Source organism: Esox lucius, chromosome 9 (genome assembly GCF_011004845.1).
Source record: "Esox lucius isolate fEsoLuc1 chromosome 9, fEsoLuc1.pri, whole genome shotgun sequence".
NCBI classification, from domain to species: Eukaryota; Metazoa; Chordata; class Actinopteri; order Esociformes; family Esocidae; genus Esox; species Esox lucius.
In genome coordinates this window covers 4035189-4058610 of record NC_047577.1, presented here as the reverse complement: position 1 = coordinate 4058610, position 23422 = coordinate 4035189, and the positions used below count along the sequence as shown (strand labels likewise).

General features: G+C 41.4%; 1 protein-coding gene across 1 annotated transcript; it reads left to right on the top strand.

Moving 5' to 3' along the window:
* The first annotated feature begins 5424 nt into the window (after positions 1-5424).
* Positions 5425-20612, top strand: LOC105010055 (myosin heavy chain, fast skeletal muscle-like). Its single transcript, XM_034294517.1, has 41 exons — positions 5425-5490; positions 5896-5941; positions 6067-6294; positions 6535-6681; positions 7078-7234; positions 7452-7479; positions 7708-7816; positions 7967-8059; positions 8392-8452; positions 8545-8643; positions 9266-9369; positions 9566-9704; positions 10380-10498; positions 10624-10773; positions 10868-11038; positions 11134-11437; positions 11725-11789; positions 11881-11968; positions 12087-12204; positions 12292-12415; positions 12956-13092; positions 13483-13738; positions 13958-14200; positions 14393-14569; positions 14668-14813; positions 14994-15084; positions 15273-15662; positions 15778-15904; positions 16029-16147; positions 16232-16428; positions 16553-16736; positions 16860-17025; positions 17294-17418; positions 17556-17864; positions 18087-18290; positions 18386-18511; positions 18633-18803; positions 19143-19247; positions 19334-19429; positions 19789-19920; positions 20167-20612. Exons 3-41 carry the CDS (start codon positions 6079-6081, stop codon positions 20185-20187), a joined length of 5814 nt encoding a protein of 1937 aa, XP_034150408.1. The 5' UTR covers positions 5425-5490; positions 5896-5941; positions 6067-6078; the 3' UTR covers positions 20188-20612.
* Positions 20613-23422: the final 2810 nt, after the last annotated feature.

The window sequence follows — 23422 nt, the reverse complement described above, 5'->3', positions numbered from 1 at the left end:
GCTTTTGGCAGACTGACGGGCAGATGGAGGTGCTTGTTAAAATGGAATGACTGCAACAAACACAAGATGAAATCCATGGTGACAGCATGTTGCGTTCTGCACAACCTCTGTGAAATGAATGGTGATGGGTACCGAGAAACCAACCTGACAAGGCACTGCCATCCACTGTAGAGGCCAATGGGCTAGACGCACATACAGGTCTAATGAGGTTTTCTGAACACATTGTGAAGTGTCAGATTGCTGCTTAAATATTTCAAAACTTATGATTACCATTTCTCTTAGGTTTGTGTGCTGTAAACAGTTCATAGAGTTGGACAATTTACAATAGAAGATTCTATAACAACTGTCTAGTGGCTGTAATAGCAATTTTTTTAGTCTATATGCTTAATTTTTGTTCTTTATCTGTTGTGATTTAATAAATAATTCAGCAGTAAAAACAAGACAGTGTTTGGGAGTTCTTCTGCTTCTTTGGCTCAGCGACTGGGCAAGCTGGCCAAGAACAGACAGAAACCCGCCATGAATTTCTCTCTGAAGCCCCCTGGTTTCTTCTTTCTTAGACTCGAGGAATGGCAACTCTTGCCTCCTCATTGCTCTTTCCTCTCTTTCCTCAGCTCTTTTTGCTGTTTCCTTAGCTCTTTCAGCTCTTTCCTCTGCTCTTTCAGCTCTCTCCTCGGCTCTTTCAGCTCTCTCCTCGGCTCTTTCAGCTCTCTCCTCGGCTCTTTCAGCTCTCTCCTCGGCTCTTTCAGCTCTTTCCGATGCCAGGCTGTCAAGTAACAGCTGCATATACTGGTCCCGCTGCTCCTGTCCCCGCTGCAGGACGGCTCGGTTAGCGTTGTCCATGTCCCTCAGCGCGTCAAGGAAGTCTATGTCTCGTTTCCTCTTTCCTAAGAGGTTCAGTGGGCCCGTCCGTTCCATCAAACATTTTTTTTAAAAAGCTGATTTTTATTTTTAAAAAGCTGAAAAAAAAATGTTAGGTTGTCATGGACACCACAATTCTACACCATTAGCGGCTGACCTTGAGCATGTGGGCTAATATGACATACCTGTGGCCAAAACATTTTTCTAGGGCAGTGTTTCTCAACCCTGCTCAAGGGAGCACACCTGCCCTGCATGTTTTAGAGCTCCCCCTGCCCAAAATTACCTGATGCAACTCATGAAGGACTTGATAATGAGCGGATCATTTGAATCAGATGTGACTGAGTAGGGAGAGATCTAAAAAAAAGGCAGGGCAGGGGTGTGCTGAACTTGGTCCTCAGCATAAACACTCAATAAGGTCTGGACTTCATTGTCGGTCCATCTGTCATTTGATTGGTTCTCCATAAGGTCATCTGTAAGCACAATAAACTCCATGACTAACCCATTGACCATATGCTGACATCATTTACAAAAGCCACAGACATTTAAAATGGAGGTTGAAAACTTCTGTGAGTTGCCTCTACACGACCAATCAGAAATGTCCCAACCCCCTAAGTTCTGGTACTTTGGGATAGTACTACCCCCCGAGCGGGGGGCTTTTTTGGGGGGTAAAATAATGTCCCCGGAACTTAATGTAGACCCGGGTCCCTGCGGTGGAAACGCAGCTCTTGTTTCATAGTGGAAGGAAGTCAGATTGTCTGTTGCTTCTTTTGAATGAGTTCTACTGCAGATTCAACCTGCCAAAGACTATGATGGTGCATTTCTACACTGCCATCATAGAGTCCATCCAGTCTGGTACGCTACAGCCACTGCCAAGGACAGGCTGCAGCGCATCATCCACTCTGCAGAGAGGGTGATTGGCTGCAATCTGCTGTCTCTACATGACCTACATACCTCCAGGATGCGGAGGCGAGCGGCATAGGTCAGGGCTGGTCCCTCTCACCCTGGACATTGACTATTCAGAACTCTGCCCTCTGGTGGATGGTTGAAGGAAGGTATTTTTTAGTATATTTTCTTGTAATTTATTAATGCTCAATACACTAATCATATTGTTTTTATTTATTTTGTACAAAATTGCTGCACTAATGAACCATAATAAAATCATAGTTTGTTGTGAAACTATGAAAAACTCAGATTCTGATTTCGGTAACCAAGGTGTAGTATAACATATTTCCAATAGAGGCTGCTTAACGGCAGTTAAAATGAGCTACATAAGAGGCCCTTTTTGCCGCAAAGAGTAGAACAGGGGCTTGAAAGAGATCCTGGGGTGGGAGCAGAGAAGCCTGAAGCATAGTGAGAATTGGAGGAGCCTTATGCATTGCCAAAACAAACAGCCAATGTGGCCAGCCTATTTATAACCAACACGTGAACGAGTTGTAGGAAAAGAGGGGGGTACTGCAGTTCCCAGACAGGTCTTCCCCTGGTGAGTGTTTGTAGACTGGTGTGTGTGTGAGTGTTTATGTGTGTGTGTGTGCTCTCTTAAAGAACACAGCCAGGGAATTCTTGCAGCATAACTTTAATAACCACGAACAGCGAACCATTGTAATAATAATAACTACTTATTTTTTTATAACACTTCATAATGCCACATCCTTTACATATGTCTTCCTTTACAAGAATTGGAGGAGCCTTAAGCCTTGCCAAAGCAAACAGCCAATAAATAACCACCGTTAATCACCTCTCGACCCTGACAGTAAGTCAGCATACAGATGAGACCCAAGGCTTCCCCTGGCACTTTGGTGGGCAGCATATTTATAACCAACCCGCCAAGGCGTTGTAGGAAGATGAGGATTACGGCAGTTCTCAGCCAGGCTTCCCCTGGTGAGTATTCTTAGACCAGTGTGTTGGTGTTTGGGTGTGTGTGTGTGCTGTCTCTAAAGGATGTTCCCAGGGGATCCTTGTGGCATATGTTTATAAATTTGCGCAGCCAATTCAGACAGGAAACCCGAGTGGTAAATGGGCCATGACACGTCAGCTGATGTAGGATCGCTCCAGTCACAATGTCTGATTCATACCTGTCTCTTTAAACATCAGTTTACACAGTCTGATATGCTGATGGTCGTACTAGCATGCAGGTCAAATCCATGCCATTGTCACCCATGAAGCATAGTTACCATGGTCCCAGGAAAGCCACAGCTCCTTCAAGGTCTCGGAGTGAGTGACGTAACTGATTGAAAAAGGTACCAGCACCGACTGTGGCGCTAACTGACTAGGCATTTAACACCTCTTATGCCCACCGCCCATTGACATCCTCCTTCACAGCAAAACTAGCTGTTGGGCAGATCCCAACTGAGTGTGCCAATGTAACAGGTGCCAAGAAAACAACACAATGTAATTGTCTGTAGTTCCATCACTCTTCACATAACAGAGACTACAGTCTTTTTGAGGGCACCACAATAGATATAATCCTTGCTGATGGGTGAAGGCAAGACAGAAAGGCTAGGTTACTTGGAGAAAAGGAAGGTATGGTAGAAGGTCTTAATTTCTTTGCCCCAGTATTGTAATTTTTAGGGAGATTCCTCATGAAAACCTACAACAAAAAGCAACACAGACACAATCCCAAATACAAATACAAAGGTGAATACAACGAGAGAATACAGCTGAAATGAATAGGCCATAAACCACACCAAGGCCAAGTTCTAGATTGGGCCATAACCTTTCCTGGCTTTAACCAAAAGGCTTGACTAGGAAAGTAATCCTATTCTCTCAGATATACCTGGAACATATGCAGCGGATTGGAAGATTCATAGTTCCATATCGGTTGCGAGCTTTATTCTCCTGCACAGTGTTTGCCCACAAAACACATAGTATTTACATTAGAAAATAAAAGATTTTATAAAGTTGTGGGTATTACGCTGGTATATGTTATGACCCACATTCATACACGCTCATTTTCCTTCGGAGCACAGCTCCAATGACAGCAGATCCGCCAATGAAGCATTGCCCAATTAATGTCTAAATATCGCTGCGGAAGCTGGATGTATTTCTGACACCACCGTTCCTGAACATGGCCATATTGGGCTTGCAAATGTCCTGTTGCTTTTGTTTACTCCTTGTTACTCTGCCATCAAGAGTTTAGCAGATGTTGCTGATGCCTGAGGGTCATAAAGAAACCCCTAATGACTGGAGGCTGTTTGTATTTCTTACACGTATGCTGAATTGTGTGGACCTCATACCCAGACCGAGGGTGTGACAGAGATGTAGTTCAGGCCTGCACACTATTTTGACCTTATTAGTTGATCATTAGGTTCTTGCATTGCTGACATGGTACCCGTTTTATTGCCAGATATCTGACCTCGAGAATGAGATCGGAATTTCAGCTTGGTTGTTTTGTGGATCCATGCCACGGTTAGCCCTGTCTCCTCGCAGCATGTGACATTTCACAACCAGATTTAGCTTTATTACTTGCCAGGACATTTTAATAGTTTGAATCATGTTTAAAAAATGCTACCGTGAGCCAAGCTACTGGGGAGGACTCAGATGAACTCTTGTCCGTGGTGATAAAACCACTATGCAAGCAGAGATTTGTTTAATGCTCTCTTAACATTTATTGGATCAAGATTTACTATTTGCCCCTTCCAAAATATATAAAATGCCACATCTAAGGGTTGCGTTTAGGTACTCTGTGTTGCATTGTGCCCAAGAACAACTCAAAGCAGTAGTATATTGGTCGTATATACCACAACCCCTTGTGCATTAGTGCTTAAACACAATTATATTGTTTTTTTTAAAAACCCCATTAAGACAGAACCTCAACATGACCTAAACATGTACCCAGGAACCTATAATAATAATAATAATTAAAGAGCCAATGCAGATTATGGTTTGTTTACATTTGTGGGATGACATGACTGAACAACTTTGCATGTCTCTCAAGTACAAAAACATAGCTCACACATCACACAAGGGTTTTAAGCATTAAAATAAATTGAACGTCCTGAACGTTTTGACTGCATGTAGTGAATTACAGTGTCATCAATGCCATAATTATGCTGCACTGGCAGATATAAAAAAAAAAAAACCTTGGCTGCAGTGAACCTGAGAGACCAGTCCAAGAAATGTCAGTAGTCTCTTTTCTTTCTCCAAGGTAATAAATCAAACTAAGCATGTGGAAATTGCCAAGTCAGGTGTATGGTGAGTTCTGATGTGTTTACAAACACAATTATATAAATAAAAATAAGGGTAAATTAGAGGTAAATATATGAAGTTGCTGATAAGGACTAATATTAAATGGAACCTAAATTAGTTCTGATTAGATTTCATGAAAACATCATTTTGTTTATGGTCAGTGAGGCCACATCAACTCTATCCATTATAGTGTGAGGATTTTATCAACTTTCATTAGTGTGTTTTGAACAACACAACCTCTCGTAAATATGAATGCGGTTGAATTAAATGCAGGGACAAATATTGGGAAGTGATGAAATGGGAGTGTGGCCAGTGGGGTGGTGGGGAGTGGGGGGTGGATGCTACAGAGTGGTCCATAATTAGCTTCTGCTTGGTTTGCAACTTCAACCAGATATAAGGAGGCTGAGCCCCCCAGCATCCTTAAGTCAGACACCTTCTTCCTCTGTGGTAAGACCCTCTGTATCTTCCTTAAATCTTGTCTTCTCCTTGCTGTTAGAATCTGAAGCACTAGCTAACTGCAGAATTGACTTTTGCATTCTGTTGTATATAACTACTGTAACATTTGAGTATATGCAGTCAAGTCTTTTTCAATTACAGTCTGATTTCAACTACATTTTTAATGCATTTTGTTTGTGTCTTCTATAATTGTAATGTGTTCTGGCTTTATTATAATCCCTTTTCCGTTTGTAAATTGACACTAGAACGTAACCAGGGTTTTACACACATGGTTGAACTTGACATAATGATTGAGTAATTTCAATGATTGAGCAATACCACTCCTCTTCAAGGAGTTAACTCTAAATCATAATGCAATAGGGTTTTGTTTATTAACAACAATCTAACTTTTAACAGTTTCCTCAAAGAACTACAAATTCATCTATAGGTGGGGGAAAATCAGGTGAGACATGGTTTGAGCCTTCTTGCGATGAAAACATTCAGTGACATGTGTGATAAGATCACTTAACTGTTGACTGAGGAGGAAGAGACACTGACTCTATCATGTTTCTTTCATCTGTTTCCCAGCGATCCGTCAACATGAGTACGGACGCAGAGATGCAACTCTACGGCAAGGCCGCCATATACCTCCGCAAGTCTGAGAAGGAGCGGATGGAGGCACAAGCAAAGCCCTTTGATTCAAAGAACTCCTGCTATGTAACAGACAAGGTGGAGCTGTACCTCAAGGGTTTGGTCACTGCCAGGTCTGAGGGAAAGTGTGTTGTAACAGTCACGAAACCCGACGGCACGAAGATGGTAAGCTTGACCGGAGGAACATATTATTGGAAAAAGATACTTAATTGGCAAAGTGAAATCAGCAACAAAGAAAGACATGTTTATGAGTGATTGTGTGTGCTTTTTTCGTATTAGTATTTCTGTATGAGTGGGGGATAGTCAAGTCATTGGATTGCATGGAAGCTTTGCAAGCATTGCAAGATTCAACTAATCATTTATTAGGAAAAAGTATTAATAGTAATATATGGTTTGACCTTTCAGGAAGGAGTAGAGTTCAAAGAGTCAGACATCTTTGAGATGAACCCCCCGAAGTACGACAAGATTGAGGACATGGCCATGATGACCTACCTGAACGAAGCCTCTGTCCTGTATAACCTCAAAGAGCGTTATGCAGCATGGATGATCTATGTAAGAAACCTGTGAACACACACACAAACACACACACAAATTATGAAATTCACTCACAATATAACACAAAAATGAATAGTACAAACAAAAAGATACCAATACAGAAGACCCATAAACACTGCCTTGGAAAAGTAGTGAAAATAGTTTTTAAAATGCTGAAAGTCAAAGTGTATTATTGTCAGGTGAGTGATATGTTGGGAAATATTTCTAGGTAAAAAAACCTGTTGCTGTTGTATTAATTCAGTAATATGAAAATTGGTCAGGGGAATTAATACATACGCAAAGCACTGTAGGTATAACAAAGTACTCACATATCTTCAAATAAATAAATAAATAAATAAATAAAATCTTCAAATAAATCCAGTTAAAAGTACATTCATTCTCCTCCTCCTGCAGACCTACTCCGGGCTCTTCTGTGCCACGGTGAACCCCTACAAGTGGCTTCCTGTGTACGACATGGAGGTTGTCAACGCCTACAGAGGGAAGAAGAGGATGGAGGCTCCACCCCACATCTTCTCCGTCTCTGACAACGCCTTTCAGTTCATGCTGATTGGTACGAGCTGAAGTTGGATGTTGAAGTGGAAAATATCATTAAAAATATAACTTTATTTAGCATCAATTGTTTTTAGACTGAATAAGAGGTTTCTGAAAACACCTGATTCCACTACCATTGAATGAAACATTTTGAAATCAAACTCATGATGTTGCTATGAATGCAACAGTTTTCTTTGAGCATAACAAGTAAATGTTGTTTGTATTTTGGGATACAGATAAGGAGAACCAGTCAGTCCTGATTACGTAAGTTGTTTCCTTGAATTTCAAATGATTTTATGTTTATATTATATAATTATTGGGTTACTTGGGTGTAATGAAAATAATCAAATCCATTATGAAGGTATTGGGAACATTATATAATTAATATGTGATTTAACATGTGAGGAACGTCTCAACAATGCTTCTAAGTGAAATCTAATCTGACACTCTGAATTGTAACTAAAACAACTCTTTCTCTGTCATATAAACCAGCGGAGAATCTGGTGCAGGAAAGACTGTCAACACCAAACGTGTCATCCAGTACTTTGCCACCATCGCAGTTTCTGGAGAGAAGAAGAAGGAAGACCCCAGCAAAATGCAGGTAAGACGCTTCAGCAATTATTGGTTTATCTTTGAATACAGTTTCAGTTTCGTTGGCTGTGGAAAAGGAAATCATTGGGGGGACATCCGTTTCAAGAACAGTGTTGAGAACTTCACCAGTTACTGATGCACTTGTGTTTGTCTCAACCAGGGATCTCTTGAGGATCAGATCATTGCAGCCAACCCTCTGCTGGAGGCTTATGGTAATGCCAAGACTGTGAGGAACGACAACTCCTCTCGCTTTGTAAGTATGACGTGAACAATAAAACTATAACTCTTCCAGGGGTTTATAGATGTATTCATGTGAGCCAGTTTGCTATACTAGAAAAATCATTATTTGCTGTGTAGAATATAATTACTAGAATTTTTTTGTAAAAATTTAGCAACTTGTTTTTTAAAAGAAAATCAAAATACTCAATTCAGAATTTTTTTGGTGTACATTAAAGTTTAACATTCCTTCATTACAGTAACATTTTCCTGCCACAGAGTGATTCATTTACAATCTTAAATTAGTGTCAAAGTAACATTTGAAATGCATTTTGTTGAACCTTTTCTATCCCCCATGTTCTTCTTCAGGGTAAATTCATCAGGATTCATTTCCAAGGTGGTAAACTGGCTAAAGCTGATATTGAGACCTGTGAGTTGGTTTTCACTGCATTTCAATGCTTTTCTAAAATTCAAACTGAGTTATTTGGAAACATGACTAATAAATATTATGTTCTCTCTCAGACCTTCTGGAGAAGTCCAGAGTGACCTTCCAGCTGCCCGATGAGAGAGGCTACCACATCTTCTTCCAGATGATGACAGGCCACAAACCTGATTTAGTTGGTATGTAAGGAGTGGGTCTCAAGGGAGATGATTCTTAATTCCATCTGTGGAACATTTATGATTCTGGGACTTTTGGCCATAACTCTGTCATTGTCAAATTAAAACAGTTTCCTGAAAAGTGTGTACTATGTCACAACTACGCAAATATGTGTCCCATCAAAACCACTCAGTTTCTAACTGGTAATTTAAACTAAAATACGATGGCATATGACGATAGTGATTCTACTATATACAGTATAAAAAACATGACCGATCCAGCTCAAAATGGGAGGTTAAAATAAATAATTTGCTATTTACAAAAGTCCCAGAAAGTATCTTTAAAAGTCACAATGATTACATTAAAGGTAATAACTCATTGTTCAGGTCCTTGGGATTTATCAAGTGATGAAGTGAGTTCAGGGCCAGGTCTAGGAAAAAGTGACACAAACGGTCACTTAGGGCCCCAGGCCGCTAGGTGAGGGGGCCCAAAATCAAACTTTGTTTAGGGCCCCCAAGAAGATAGAGCCGGCCATGAGTGAGTCCATGAGTCTCAGTCCCCTTCTATTGAGTGAAGGAGAAAGAAATCCCTTAAAGGTAGGACAGCAGGGATTTTAATGGACAAGTCGGTCTCTGTTCTCCACAGAAATGTCCCTCATCACCACAAACCCATATGACTTCCCCATGTGCAGTCAGGGTCAGATCGCTGTGGCCAGTATTGACGACAACGTTGAGCTGGATGCCACAGATGTGAGTTGTATGATCTTATTTATGTAATCTAGAATTGGTAGATTAATGTATCTGAGCAACTGAACTTTGTTTAATTCAAAATTACCTTGAAGCCTAGACATGTAAGACAAGCACAAGATAATGTCACTTAATGCTCTGTCTAGTTGAGCAGACCACCAGTCAGTTCCTCACTCTTGAAATTCCTCTCTGATCCCAGGATGCCATTACAATCCTGGGTTTCACCAATGATGAGAAGGCCGGCATCTACAAGCTGACCGGAGCCGTGTTGCACCATGGTAACTTGAAATTCAAGCAGAAGCAGCGTGAGGAGCAGGCTGAGCCAGACGGCACAGAGGGTGAGTCCCACACTTACAGTGTCTCACAAAGGTGAGTACACCCCTCACATTTTTGCTAATATTTGATTATATCTTAATTTTCACTTTTTCACTTAGGGCAGGGGTCTCCAAACTATTCCACGGAGGGCCGAGTGTCTGCAGGTTTTCGCTCTCTCCTTGATTGACTAATTAGGTTACTAATTGGTTCGTTTCTACCCTCACCTGGTTTCTTAGGTGTGAACTGGGAACCAATTTATAGGAAAAACCAAAAACCAGCAGACACATGGCCCTCCGTGGAATGGTTTGGAGACCCCTGACTTAGGGGTTTACTCACTTTTGTTGCCAGCGATTTAGTGTTGAGTTATTTTGAGGAGACAGCAAATTTACACTGTTATACAAGCTGTACACTCACTGCTTTACATTGTAGCAAAGTGTCATTTCTTCACATGAAAAGATCGAATCAAATATTTGCTAAAATGTGAGGGGTGTACACACTTTGGTCAGATACTGTAGATCAAACAATGTAGATCATCAGTCTCTGTCCCAATGTAGAAATAGAATGTCAAGCAAAGCTAAAGTCTGGAGACCAGACTGCATCAACTGATTAAGTCCAAACTTCTCCCGCAAGAGATTGTTTTGTCACTGTGATGTCTGAAACAAGCAATGTAATGAGTCTGTTTATCGTTCTCTCTCAAGTGGCTGATAAAATTGGTTACCTCCTGGGTCTGAACTCATCTGAGATGTTGAAGGCTATGTGTTACCCCAGAGTGAAGGTCGGCAATGAGTATGTCACCAAGGGACAGACTGTACCTCAGGTAAGGGAGCTAAACACATCTACAATTTTAGGACAGATGTTCTTTCTTTATAAGTATTTTGTTTTGTCAAAACTCTTATCACCTCACCAATCAACATCTTATTTAATGAGGTATTGTCACTGTAGGTTAACAACGCCGTCTCAGCTCTGTCCAAGTCCATCTATGAGAGGATGTTCTTGTGGATGGTCGTTCGTATCAACGAGATGTTGGACACCAAAAACCCAAGGCAGTTCTACATCGGAGTGCTGGATATTGCCGGATTTGAGATCTTTGATGTGAGCAGAAGAACAAGAACAAGAAAATATGTTATAATTTAGATGGATAGCAGTATTGTACGATGAAATAATCCCTTTTAAAATCCATCAACAGTACAACAGCATGGAACAGCTGTGCATCAACTTCACCAATGAGAAACTGCAACAGTTCTTCAACCACACCATGTTTGTCCTGGAGCAAGAGGAATACAAGAAGGAGGGAATTGTCTGGGCCTTCATTGACTTCGGCATGGACTTGGCTGCCTGTATTGAGCTCATTGAGAAGGTAAGCTGTCTGTTATAATTCTATTTAATTATTAAAAGACTAAATTAACCTAAATGCTTATATCACTAATTTGATATTAATCTCTTTTCATGAAGCCCTTGGGCATCTTCTCCATCCTTGAAGAGGAGTGCATGTTCCCCAAGTCTTCAGACACAACCTTCAAGGAGAAGCTATATTCCCAACATCTTGGCAAAACCAAGGCGTTTGAGAAGCCCAAGCCTGCCAAGGGCAAGGCAGAGGCCCACTTCTCTCTGGTGCATTACGCCGGCACTGTGGACTACAACATCACTGGCTGGCTGGAGAAGAACAAGGACCCCCTGAACGACTCAGTCTGTCAGCTGTATGGAAAGTCCTCAGTCAAACTGTTGGCTGGCCTGTACCCTGCTGCCCCACCTGAGGGTAAGAGAAACATCACATGAAAATATTTAATTACACACTAGAAACAAACCAGACTTGTAGACGAGAGCGAGAGCAATGACATGCCGACATAGTTTGCCAATGTCGGTTTTTGCATTGAACCAGTTTGGACTCTATTTTTGGAACTTCTTTATATGTGTATATTTGAGATTCTCATGTTAATAATTTGCTTGTTTAGAGCAATACTACACTACAATCTGTACATGGTATTACTATTACTTAACCTGCTTCAGGATTTTTTTTTATTTTTTATTTCCCCATTTGAACAGATACAACCAAGAAAGGAGGAAAGAAGAAGGGTGGTTCTATGCAGACTGTGTCCTCCCAGTTCAGGGTGAGATTTCAATGTATATAATCAGTCCTTTAATAGACAAACATTGATTATCTTTATTGTTCTGAGAAAATGGTTTGTAACGCTCCTACAGGAGAACTTGGGCAAACTGATGACCAACCTGAGGAGCACTCATCCCCACTTTGTGCGCTGCCTGATCCCCAATGAGTCCAAGACTCCAGGTATCCAATGAACATTTAAATAAATATTAAGTCTTATCAGTATGGTGTCTATAAATTTAAGAAGACTAATCTTTAGCTAGTTTCCAAATATTAACAGAGACTTGGTTCATTCTTCCAGGTCTGATGGAGAACTTCCTGGTCATCCACCAGCTCAGGTGTAACGGTGTACTGGAGGGCATCAGGATCTGCAGGAAGGGCTTCCCAAGCAGAATCATCTACGCTGACTTCAAGCAGAGGTACATGCAAACAAATGTACATGTAATGAAAGAATTAGCTTTTATGTAATACAACCTGGCTAGAACTTAGATTTGTCTTCGATTTAGGTACAAAGTACTGAATGCCAGTGTCATCCCTGAGGGTCAGTTCATGGACAACAAGAAGGCTTCTGAGAAGCTGCTTGGGTCCATTGATGTGAATCATGAGGACTACAAGTTTGGACACACCAAGGTCAGTTAAATACACCCAGCAGAAGCTAAAATTGATAAAATCAAAACATACAGTTAGGTCCAAAAGTATTTAGGACACTGACAAGTTTTGTTATTACGGCTGTTTAACTAAATATATTTACGTTACAGTTAAATAATGAACATGGGCTTAAAGTTCAGTCTCTCAGCTTCAATTTGAGAGTATTCACATCCAAATTAACAATTTCATTTGAGCCTCTGAAATAAAGGGACAGTATAAAAATGGTTGCAATTCCTAAACGTTTAATACAATATTTTTGTTCAGCTCCCTTGAACTAAAGCTGAAAGTCTACACTTCAATTGCATCTCGGTTGTTTCTTTTCAAATCGATTGTAGTGGCGTACAGAGACAAAATTATGAAACTTGTGTCAGTGTCCAAATATTTGCCCTAAATGTATTATACATTATAAACAACCATCCTATCAAACTTGTAAAGTTGTTCACGTCTTTTGATTAAACAATTTCTATGTGTCACCATCACTATGACTGTGGTTTCATAATTGGCCATGTCTATCTGTCTCAGGTGTTCTTCAAAGCCGGTCTTCTGGGCGTCCTGGAAGAGATGAGAGATGAGAAGCTGGCCTCTCTGGTCGGCATGCTCCAGGCTCTTAGCCGTGGATTCCTCATGAGGAGAGAGTTCTCCAAGATGATGGAGAGGAGGTGAAAGCTACATGTCAACCAATGTATTCTGATTACATACTGTATATGCTGTGATCTACTCACAGTAAGAAAGTATTAGAATTGTAATTAAAAGAAAATTAATTTAACAGGTTTATTTTGCGGTAAAAGATGAAGGATGATTCAGGAGAAATGTAGCCCTTCTGAAAGTCACGGACAGGGCAGAGACTGATGAAAGGACTGCCAGGACAACAGAAATATTATCTTTGGTCTTTTGCTTTTTTAGGCAGATTTGAAAGACTTGGGTGAGAGGGAAGGGTTTAGAACAGATGATACCTGGTCTCTGGGGTTTAGGACATATGATTAGACCAAACCATTTGACCTGTTGTAGATGATCCCTCACCTTTCTGCTCAATTCTTTCTGTCAACCAGAGAATCCATCTACGCTGTCCAGTACAACATCCGCTCATTCATGAATGTGAAAACCTGGCCATGGATGAAGTTGTACTTCAAGATCAAGCCTCTGCTGAAGAGTGCAGAGTCTGAGAAGGAGATGGCCAACATGAAGGAGAACTTTGAGAAGATGCAGGGAGACCTAGCCAAGGCTCTGGCCAGGAAGAAGGAGTTGGAGGAGAAGATGGTGGCCCTGGTCCAGGAGAAAAATGACCTGGCACTCCAAGTCGCATCTGTGAGTATGCAACAATCCCTATATCGACATATTAAAACACATCAAATATAATTTACACAAAGACACACACAAATGCATGCACACACACCCACACAAAAACATTAACACACGTAAAATAAAAAATAAAAAATCTCATTTGACCACTTTGACTAAATTAAGTCTATTTTATCATGGACAAAGGGAAGTATTAAAATGTTGTCCTCCGGTTCTGAAAAACAGGATTCAGAGAATATTAATGATGCTGAGGAAAGGTGTGAGGGGCTCATCAAGAGTAAGATCCAGATGGAGGCCAAACTCAAAGAGACGACCGAGAGGCTGGAAGATGAGGAGGAGATCAGTGCTGAGTTGACTGCCAAGAAGAGGAAGCTGGAGGATGAGTGTTCTGAGCTGAAGAAGGACATTGATGACCTGGAGCTCACCCTAGCCAAAGTGGAGAAGGAGAAGCACGCCACTGAAAACAAGGTACTGTGACTTAAAATAGACCAGTTGTTCTCCTGTGAAAAGGGCAAAGGACCCCTGAGATACTAATTCCCTTTTAAAAACGGCTGCTATAGAAAGCCTGATTAAACATAAGTGAATCAAGTCAAAATACAACTCTACAGCAGTAGAATTCCATTTGTATTGTGTGTTTACTTTTGATGTGGCTGTTTTCAGGTGAAAAACCTGACAGAGGAGATGGCGTCGGTAGAAGAAAGTGTAGCCAAGCTGACCAAGGAGAAGAAAGCCCTCCAAGAGGCCCACCAGCAGACCCTGGATGACCTGCAGGCAGAGGAGGACAAAGTCAACACTCTGACCAAGGCCAAGACCAAGCTGGAACAGCAAGTGGACGACGTGAGTGGAGATGGACATTATGGCTTTGATCGTTTGAAAGATGATATTACTTTTAGTCGTTGAGTTCTCAACAATACACATTGTTTTTTATCTTATAGCTTGAGGGTTCTCTGGAGCAAGAGAAGAAGCTCCGTATGGACCTTGAGAGAGCCAAGAGAAAGTTGGAGGGAGATCTGAAACTGGCCCAGGAGACAGTAATGGATCTGGAGAATGAAAAGCAGCAGTCTGACGAGAAAATCAAGAAGTAAATACTAACAAATGACCACAGTATTAATTTACTTATTGATTAAAAATTATTACATATTCCTGTAATCATGAATTAGAACTTACCTGTGACTCTTAAACAAAATTAATAGTTTGAAACTTTGCTGCTACACTATCATTCTAAAACCAACTCTACACTCTACCTATTTGTGTTTCTTAGGAAGGAGTTTGAGACAAGCCAGCTCCTCAGCAAGATTGAGGATGAGCAGTCTCTGGGAGCTCAGCTGCAGAAGAAGATCAAGGAACTCCAGGTAGAGTACAGAACCTGTAGGACAGGAAAATAAACACATGAAGAATATCCTGGAAAATATCTTCAGTTAGCGCATCACATTTTTCACAGAACTTTGTTGTCATATAGTTCTGAATACTGGCTTTGTATCATTTCCACAATATTTCCACATTGTATTCAATTGTTTGATTTTGTGTTCATGTGTTGTAGGCCCGCATTGAGGAGCTGGAGGAGGAGATTGAGGCTGAGCGTGCAGCCAGGGCCAAGGTTGAGAAGCAGAGGGCAGATCTCTCCAGGGAACTCGAGGAGATCAGTGAGAGGCTGGAAGAGGCCGGAGGCGCCACTGCTTCTCAGATTGAGATGAACAAGAAGCGTGAGGCTGAGTTCCAGAAAATGCGTCGTGATCTAGAAGAGTCCACCCTGCAACACGAGGCCACAGCCTCCGCTCTGCGCAAGAAGCAGGCCGACAGCGTGGCTGAACTCGGGGAGCAGATCGACAACCTGCAGCGCGTCAAGCAGAAACTGGAGAAGGAGAAGAGCGAGTACAAGATGGAGATTGATGACCTCTCCAGCAACATGGAGGCAGTCGCCAAAGCAAAGGTGTGTAGTGATGTTTGGACAAACATATTTGACAAGGGTCAAGTATATTAAGATTGAAGTTCACTTGACTGGAGTGTCAAATATAATAAAATGATGGAAAATGTTTCCCTATCAGGGCAATCTGGAGAAGATGTGCCGTACTCTTGAGGACCAGCTGAGCGAACTGAAGTCCAAGAATGATGAGAATGTTCGCCAAGTTAATGACATCAGTGCACAGAGGGCCAGACTCCTGACAGAAAATGGTAACATACCAATAGTTATGATAGTCATGTATAATTAACAAAACAAACCATGTTTTCAACCGTTTCCACATTATTTCAAACCTACATGATTCTCCATTAACATTATGTCTCTATGTTCTTCCAGGTGAGTTTAGCCGCCAGCTGGAGGAAAAGGAAGCCCTGGTGTCTCAGCTGACCAGAGGCAAACAGGCTTTCACCCAGCAGGTGGAGGAGCTGAAGAGGCATATTGAGGAGGAGGTCAAGGTGAGGGATCCAAAATGAGTTTAGAGGCTGATCGCAAAGTCCTCTACTGGAATAAGTTTGATTATATCTACGTCTTTCTCACAGGCTAAAAATGCATTGGCTCATGGTGTCCAGTCCGCTCGTCATGACTGTGACCTCCTGAGGGAGCAGTTTGAGGAGGAACAGGAGGCCAAGGCAGAGCTGCAGCGTGGCATGTCCAAGGCCAACAGTGAGGTGGCTCAGTGGAGGACCAAGTATGAAACTGATGCCATCCAGCGTACAGAGGAGCTGGAGGAGTCCAAGTGAGTCACTAAACTAAAATATAGAGTGAGGTTGGTAGGGTTCAGGAAGCTCTGGGAATATGTTACATCAACATGTATTCTAAGGTTTCTTCCACACCATAACAACACTTTTGATGCCAAACAGGAAGAAGCTGGCCCAACGTCTGCAGGAGGCTGAGGAGACAATTGAAGCGACCAACTCCAAGTGCGCCTCCCTGGAGAAGACCAAGCAGAGACTGCAGGGAGAGGTGGAGGACCTCATGATTGATGTGGAGAGAGCCAACGCTATGGCCGCCAACCTTGACAAGAAGCAGAGGAACTTTGACAAGGTGAAAATGAACAAAGCTCACCCAAGGGGCAAATCTTCTGTCTGCTATATGATAAATTGTAATATTATTGTAGCATTTTCCTGATTTAAAACTCCATTAATGATAAATTCCATGGATTTCCAGGTTCTGGCAGATTGGAAACAAAAGTATGAGGAGGGTCAGGCTGAACTGGAAGGAGCTCAAAAGGAGGCGCGCTCCATGAGCACTGAACTCTTCAAGATGAAGAACTCCTACGAGGAGGCCCTGGATCATCTGGAAACTCTGAAGAGAGAGAACAAGAACCTGCAACGTGAGCATTTGACCGAAATCATGTTTGTCTAGTGTTTTGCAAAAATTTCATCATCAAAATTACTGCTATTCATATTTCAGAATATTAATTTACTGTCCAAAATAAATATTATATTTTGTACCTGTAACTGCAGCTTGATTTGAAAGACGTAGTTGCTAATTGACTGTTTTGTGTTAATTTAATCTGTGACTGTAATGATCCAACATCAGATTCAGGACATTAGATGTAAATCTCCCAAGTCTGAACTGGTTTCTTTGTGTGTCTGCAGAGGAGATCTCTGACCTGACTGAGCAGATTGGAGAGACTGGCAAGAGCATCCATGAGCTGGAGAAGGCCAAGAAGACAGTGGAGACAGAGAAGTCTGAGATCCAGACCGCTCTGGAGGAGGCTGAGGTATAGACTACAGATGTTTAATAGAAAAGGCATTGTTATATTAGTCATTGCCTACTGCAGTTCAATGCTTCCTGTCTTTTTGTTAAGTGTAGACATTTTGAATTTGTTACACTAATCCACCTTCCTCCATCTTCCAGGGAACATTGGAACATGAGGAATCCAAGATTCTGCGCGTGCAGCTGGAGCTGAACCAGGTCAAGGGTGAGGTGGACAGGAAGATCGCCGAGAAGGATGAGGAGATGGAACAGATCAAGAGGAACAGCCAGAGGATGCTTGACTCCATGCAGAGCACCTTGGATGCTGAGGTCAGGAGCAGGAATGATGCCCTGAGGGTGAAGAAGAAGATGGAGGGAGACCTGAACGAGATGGAGATCCAGCTGAGCCACTCCAACAGGCAGGCCGCTGAGGCCCAGAAACAGCTGAGGAACGTCCAGGGACAGCTCAAGGTAAAGGGACTTGGACTACTGCCTCTTGAACCTGAAAATGGAAAACAATTAATTTTGTTATCATTAACTACTTTGATGAAAAGGCAAGAAGGGACAGAATAAAGAGGACTAATATACTGTTGAAATGTAGGCGATACTGGTGAAATTCAAAGTTCTGTCTGGTCTAGTCACCCCATTTCCAAAACTCCTAATGAACTCCTGTGTCATTATGAATCACCACAGGATGCCCAACTGCACCTTGATGATGCTGTCCGCGCCGCAGATGACATGAAGGAGCAGGTAGCCATGGTGGAGCGTAGAAACGGCCTGATGGTGGCTGAAATTGAGGAGCTGAGGGCTGCTCTGGAGCAGACAGAGAGGGGACGCAAAGTGGCAGAGACTGAGCTGGTCGATGCCAGCGAGCGCGTTGGGCTGTTACACTCCCAGGTATGGGTTAAAATCTGTTGGATTGTGACAGGGATTGATTTAAGTTTTTTTCATAATTTCAGTCTCAAAGTAATTTGTCTTGTTTCCTCCTTCAGAACACCAGCCTTTTGAACACCAAGAAGAAGCTGGAAACTGACCTGGTACAGGTCCAGGGAGAGGTGGACGATATCGTCCAGGAGGCCAGAAATGCAGAGGAGAAGGCCAAGAAGGCCATCACTGATGTGAGTACTTGAAATATATCCACTTGAAATGTCCCCAAGAGCCTGGGCTGGTTATTCACAACAGTCATGTGAGAGGGCAGTTATGTCTCATGCTAATTAAATAAACAAACTAACATTCCAGGCGGCCATGATGGCTGAGGAGCTGAAGAAGGAGCAGGACACCAGCTCTCACCTGGAGAGGATGAAGAAGAACCTGGAGGTCACAGTCAAGGACCTGCAGCATCGTCTGGATGAGGCTGAGAATCTGGCCATGAAGGGAGGCAAGAAGCAGCTCCAGAAACTGGAGTCCAGGGTGAGTTACCAGCTGGGGGAATATGGAAGACTGGAAGACTTACTGTTGTAAATGTATTTGTCCATTAAAACACACAGAAGCACTGTGTAATTATTTCTCTCAATAAACCACCTAGATAATGAAAAGTTTTATATCACCATTATCATACAAATTTATTCAATTAACATTTTAAAAGTACCAGGAACAAACAATAGTTGTTCATTCAACTGAAATGTAAAATAACAGGAAATAACAAATCGTCACTTCAATACTGTATAGAAAAGTGTAACCGCTATGTTAAAAGGATTTGTTATGGCTAATTTCACAACTCCAGATGGCTGTTTATTTTCTTCCACAAAGGTGCGTGAGTTGGAGACTGAGGTTGAAGCCGAGCAGAGAAGAGGTGTGGACGCCATCAAGGGAGTCCGAAAATATGAGCGCAGAGTCAAGGAGCTGACTTACCAAGTATGAAAAAGTTCCTTCTTCAGACTAAAATGTGCAGTTTTATGTGTGAATAAAAGGTTCATTGATTCTTTGATCTTCTCCCAAAGACTGAGGAGGACAAGAAGAACGTTGCCAGACTTCAGGACCTGGTAGACAAGCTGCAGTTGAAAGTGAAGTCCTACAAGAGACAGGCTGAGGAAGCGGTGAGTCCCAAATTATTTAAATTCTCAGAAAGCATACATTTGAATGCACATTTGCCCCTTAGTAGAATGCTGCACATTTCTGAGTACCTTCTGAGTACCTCACATGCTTATGTATTGCCAATTTATGGGAGAGGGGATGGAAGATTTATTAGCTGTGTCAGGGACTGGTCTATTGTAGTATTACTGTCCTGGTTACCCAGTTCTGACCTTTACTTTCTCAAATTCATCATCTAAATCCATATAAATTGGGTACCCTAAACCTGTTGATGAATATAATAATTTTTTTCTTTAGAAATATCCCTCTAATTTATTACCTGAACTGAACATCTATCTGTCTTTATATCTCTTGTCCCACCCAGGAGGAAGCATCCAATCAGCACATGTCCAAGTTCAGGAAGGTGCAGCATGAGCTGGAGGAGGCAGAGGAGCGTGCTGACATCGCTGAGACTCAGGTCAACAAACTCCGAGCCAAGACCCGTGACAGTGGAAAGGTAAACTGCTCCCAAAAACACACCTGACTCATGTTCAGAATGTGATCACAATGGTGACTTTTTCTACTCAGTTTAAATTTAGGATTTCTAAGTTTTTAGTACAGCTGAATGAAGGGTGAAACTTTAAAATAAAATCTAAAATATTGAGAATGAAATGCTTGATCCACTAAATTATTTTTATGACTTTACGTCTTTGGCAGATTTATCCTTAATACAGTTTTTTTCTTTTTTTCTTTGTTCTCACAGGGCAAAGAAGTTGCTGAATGAACAAGGGCAAATAATGTTTCAAATTTCTTTGTGTTGCATAAAATATGATCTTCATGGGGGAATTTCTTTGCATTGATTAAACACGTTGGCCAACAACTTGCTCTCTCACTGTGGAGTTATTACTCAGCATTTTTTTAAATATATTGTACTTTAATTAAAGGAGTAGTAAGCAATTGCCACAAAAAGCGGCTCATCCCTCAGAAAAAACTGAGGGATGAGCCTAAAGACACTATTTACTGTGCATTCGGACAGTATTCATACCACTAATTTTTTCCACATTTGTTATAATATAGTCTTATTTTAAAATGAATCAAATACATTTTCCTGAATAATCTACACACAATTCACCATAATGATGTAGCAAAAGTATCCCTTAGCTGCTAGGACATAACCTGAACTTGATGGAATAAAGGGTCTAAATTCTATTATCAGCTGCTGACACTGACTGGGCTTAAATATTTTTATTTCTGTTTTATTATTCAGTTTTTAAGTTGTATGATTAGTCTGTTGGACAGTGGATGTGCAGGTCTAATTAGCTGGTAATTAACAGTATTACTAAGCCCACTGGATTATCGTAACTGTTGGTTATCAACCAGTCAGGATCCATGTTCTACCTGTTTTACATTGAGGAAGGTTCAAGTCTTTATACTAATACTTCCTGTTTGTCTTTTGTAGGAGAGATACCAGAATGTAACTCTGACAACGAAAAGACACCTGTATCACTGTGACAGCTTTATTTTAATATACAATTTAAGTCAATCTAGACCATTCTTTCAGTACCACAATAGTACCATAATACAGCGATACTGTTTTAAATGTCACACTTCAATATACAGACTAAAATGGACTTCATCTCATTATCTCATCATCTTATTACTAGGAAACATAGTACTCAAGGTTAATAAGGTTTGCAATGGTAGAACAAATTAAGTCAACTCTGAGCAATGATCAAGTTGACCAGACCAGTAATGTGAAGGTTAATTAACAAACCCTTCTCAAATGTAAATATGTTCAAGTGTTTCAATAGTGGGTAGAAAACATTCACAACATAATGTTTACATGTTTACATAGTGGGTAGGTAACAACACATGTTACATAGTGGGTAGGGAACGACACATGCTTTTGTTTTAAAATGTTGTTATAAAGTTACAAATTTGATGACACAGCTTGTCTCCTGTGTGTTTTCTGATGTTTCTTCAAAGTTGATGACTGACTAAAACTCTTCCCACAATGAGAGCAATGATGAGGCTTCTCTCCAGTGTGCGTTAGCTGGTGTTTCTTAAGAGTTGTTAAATGACCATATCTCTTCCCACACTGAGAGCAACGATGAAGCTTTTCTCCTCTGTGAGTTAACTGGTGTGTTTTCAGAGTTGATGACTGACTGACAATTTTTCCACACTGGGAACAGAAGTAAGGCTTTTGTCCAGTGTGAGTTAGCTGGTGTTTCTTCAGGAAATACAAGTTGGAAAAACCATTCTCGCATTTAGAGCAGTGGTAAGGCTTCTCTTCTGTGTGTGTTGTCTTGTGTACCTTTAGTTTATATAACCTGATGAAGCTCTTCACACACTGAGCACATTCTTAGGGCTTCTCTCCTGTGTGAGTAAACTGTGAAACTACGACCCCGATAGTTGCACTGGTTACGTCTAAAGGGTATTTTAACCTCATTCACCCTGAGGTGGATGGTTTAAAACCAAAATAAAGGTCCCAACAGAAAAAGTTGTCGATGTTGAGATCACCATGTCTCCAAACAACAAGTAGACACCACCTCCATGCCAACAAGCTATTTGGACATCTCACCAGAAAAAAGCTTAAGGTCATGTGAATGGTGGAACAACCAAATAATAGATATGGAATCCTGTATGGGCACCAATCCACCAACCTCTCTCCATCCTCCACACCTGAACTTACCTGGATCAGTGGTACAATCTACTTCTTTCTCTTCTTTCCTTTTATCCAGTTCTTCTTTCAGGGATATTTCCTCCAGCTCCTCTTTGACTGCCTTCTCATCCACCTCCTCTTTTATCTCCTTCTTGACGTCTCTCACCTCCCTGGATCCTCTCTCTTCTTTGAAAACGACATTGAGTTCCACTGTTTTAATGCAATCCTCCAGTTTTACCGACAACATCTCTGGAACCGGTTGTGAGATTCCCTGGGCTGGAATTCCACCATCGGAAACACAGGGTTCAGACATTCCTAGAGATGGACTCAAAAGAAGAGCCACCAAACAAAAATGCAAAGACGAGTTTCAAAAACTGGGAGTTTCCCAAAATGAAAAGGAAGGCGTGGTGATAAAGGGATAGAGACTATGCAATATATTCCATACATGAAGAATCTGCTCATTAATTTTGCCAGCTGGCATTGCTGTAAGAAATATTAAATTATTTGGCCTAGCTTTAACTTACTGACAAATTATACCTTAACGAACCAGTTGCATCTTCACTTAAAACTATACTTGTAATTTTAACGGTTAGGTGGATGCTTGGCCAACCTGCAGTGGTAAGGCTTCTCTTCTGTGTGAGTTACCTGGTGTACCTTCAGTTTATATATCCTGATGAAACCCTTCCCACACTGAGCGCATTGGTAAGGCTTTTCACCAGTATGAATAAGATGGCGTTTTTTCAGAGTAGCTAACGGACTAAAGCCCTTGCCACACTGGGAGCAGTGAAAAGGTCTTTTGGATGACTAAAATCCTTCCCACATTGAGAGCAATGATTAGGCTTTCTCCCAGTGTGCATCCGCTGGTGTGTCTTTAGTTGGTTTGATTGAATAAAACCCTTCCCTCAAACAGAGCAGGTGTAAGTCTCTCTCCTATTTGACATTGCTGGTGTGTTTTGAGTTTGTTTGCTTTCTGAAATGCCTCCCCACACAGGTAAATTGGTTTTCTCTTTGGAGTTTTTTTTGGGTTGAGGTGTGTCTGACAAATGAAAATTCCTCTACATTCTAAACAGGGACGGGGCCTACAAGTTTAGCTTCTCAACTCCTCTGACTCATAGAAACAAGTGAAACAGTCCATGCAGCAGTGATATTTCTCTCTTGGGATCCTCTCTGTTTGCTGTTGATAGTTTCCTGATACTGAGGAACCGGGTTCACTGTCTGAACCTGGTTTTGAGCTTTCACCTGTGTGAAAATATGGGCAGAAATGGAGTCAGACTAATGAATAGGACATTCTATCATTTGTTTCGGAGCTACGTTGAATTTCGTGTCAGATGATGAACAGAGCTACTGGAAGATATTT

Coding starts and splice junctions, on each gene's coding strand:
- LOC105010055 (XM_034294517.1), top strand. CDS start 6,079: ATGAGTACGGACGCAGAGATGCAACTCTACGGCAAGGCCGCCATATAC. Junction 8,060..8,391: donor ACGACAACTCCTCTCGCTTT/GTAAGTATGACG, acceptor GTTCTTCTTCAG/GGTAAATTCATCAGGATTCA. Junction 13,093..13,482: donor TCCAAGATGATGGAGAGGAG/GTGAAAGCTACA, acceptor TCTGTCAACCAG/AGAATCCATCTACGCTGTCC.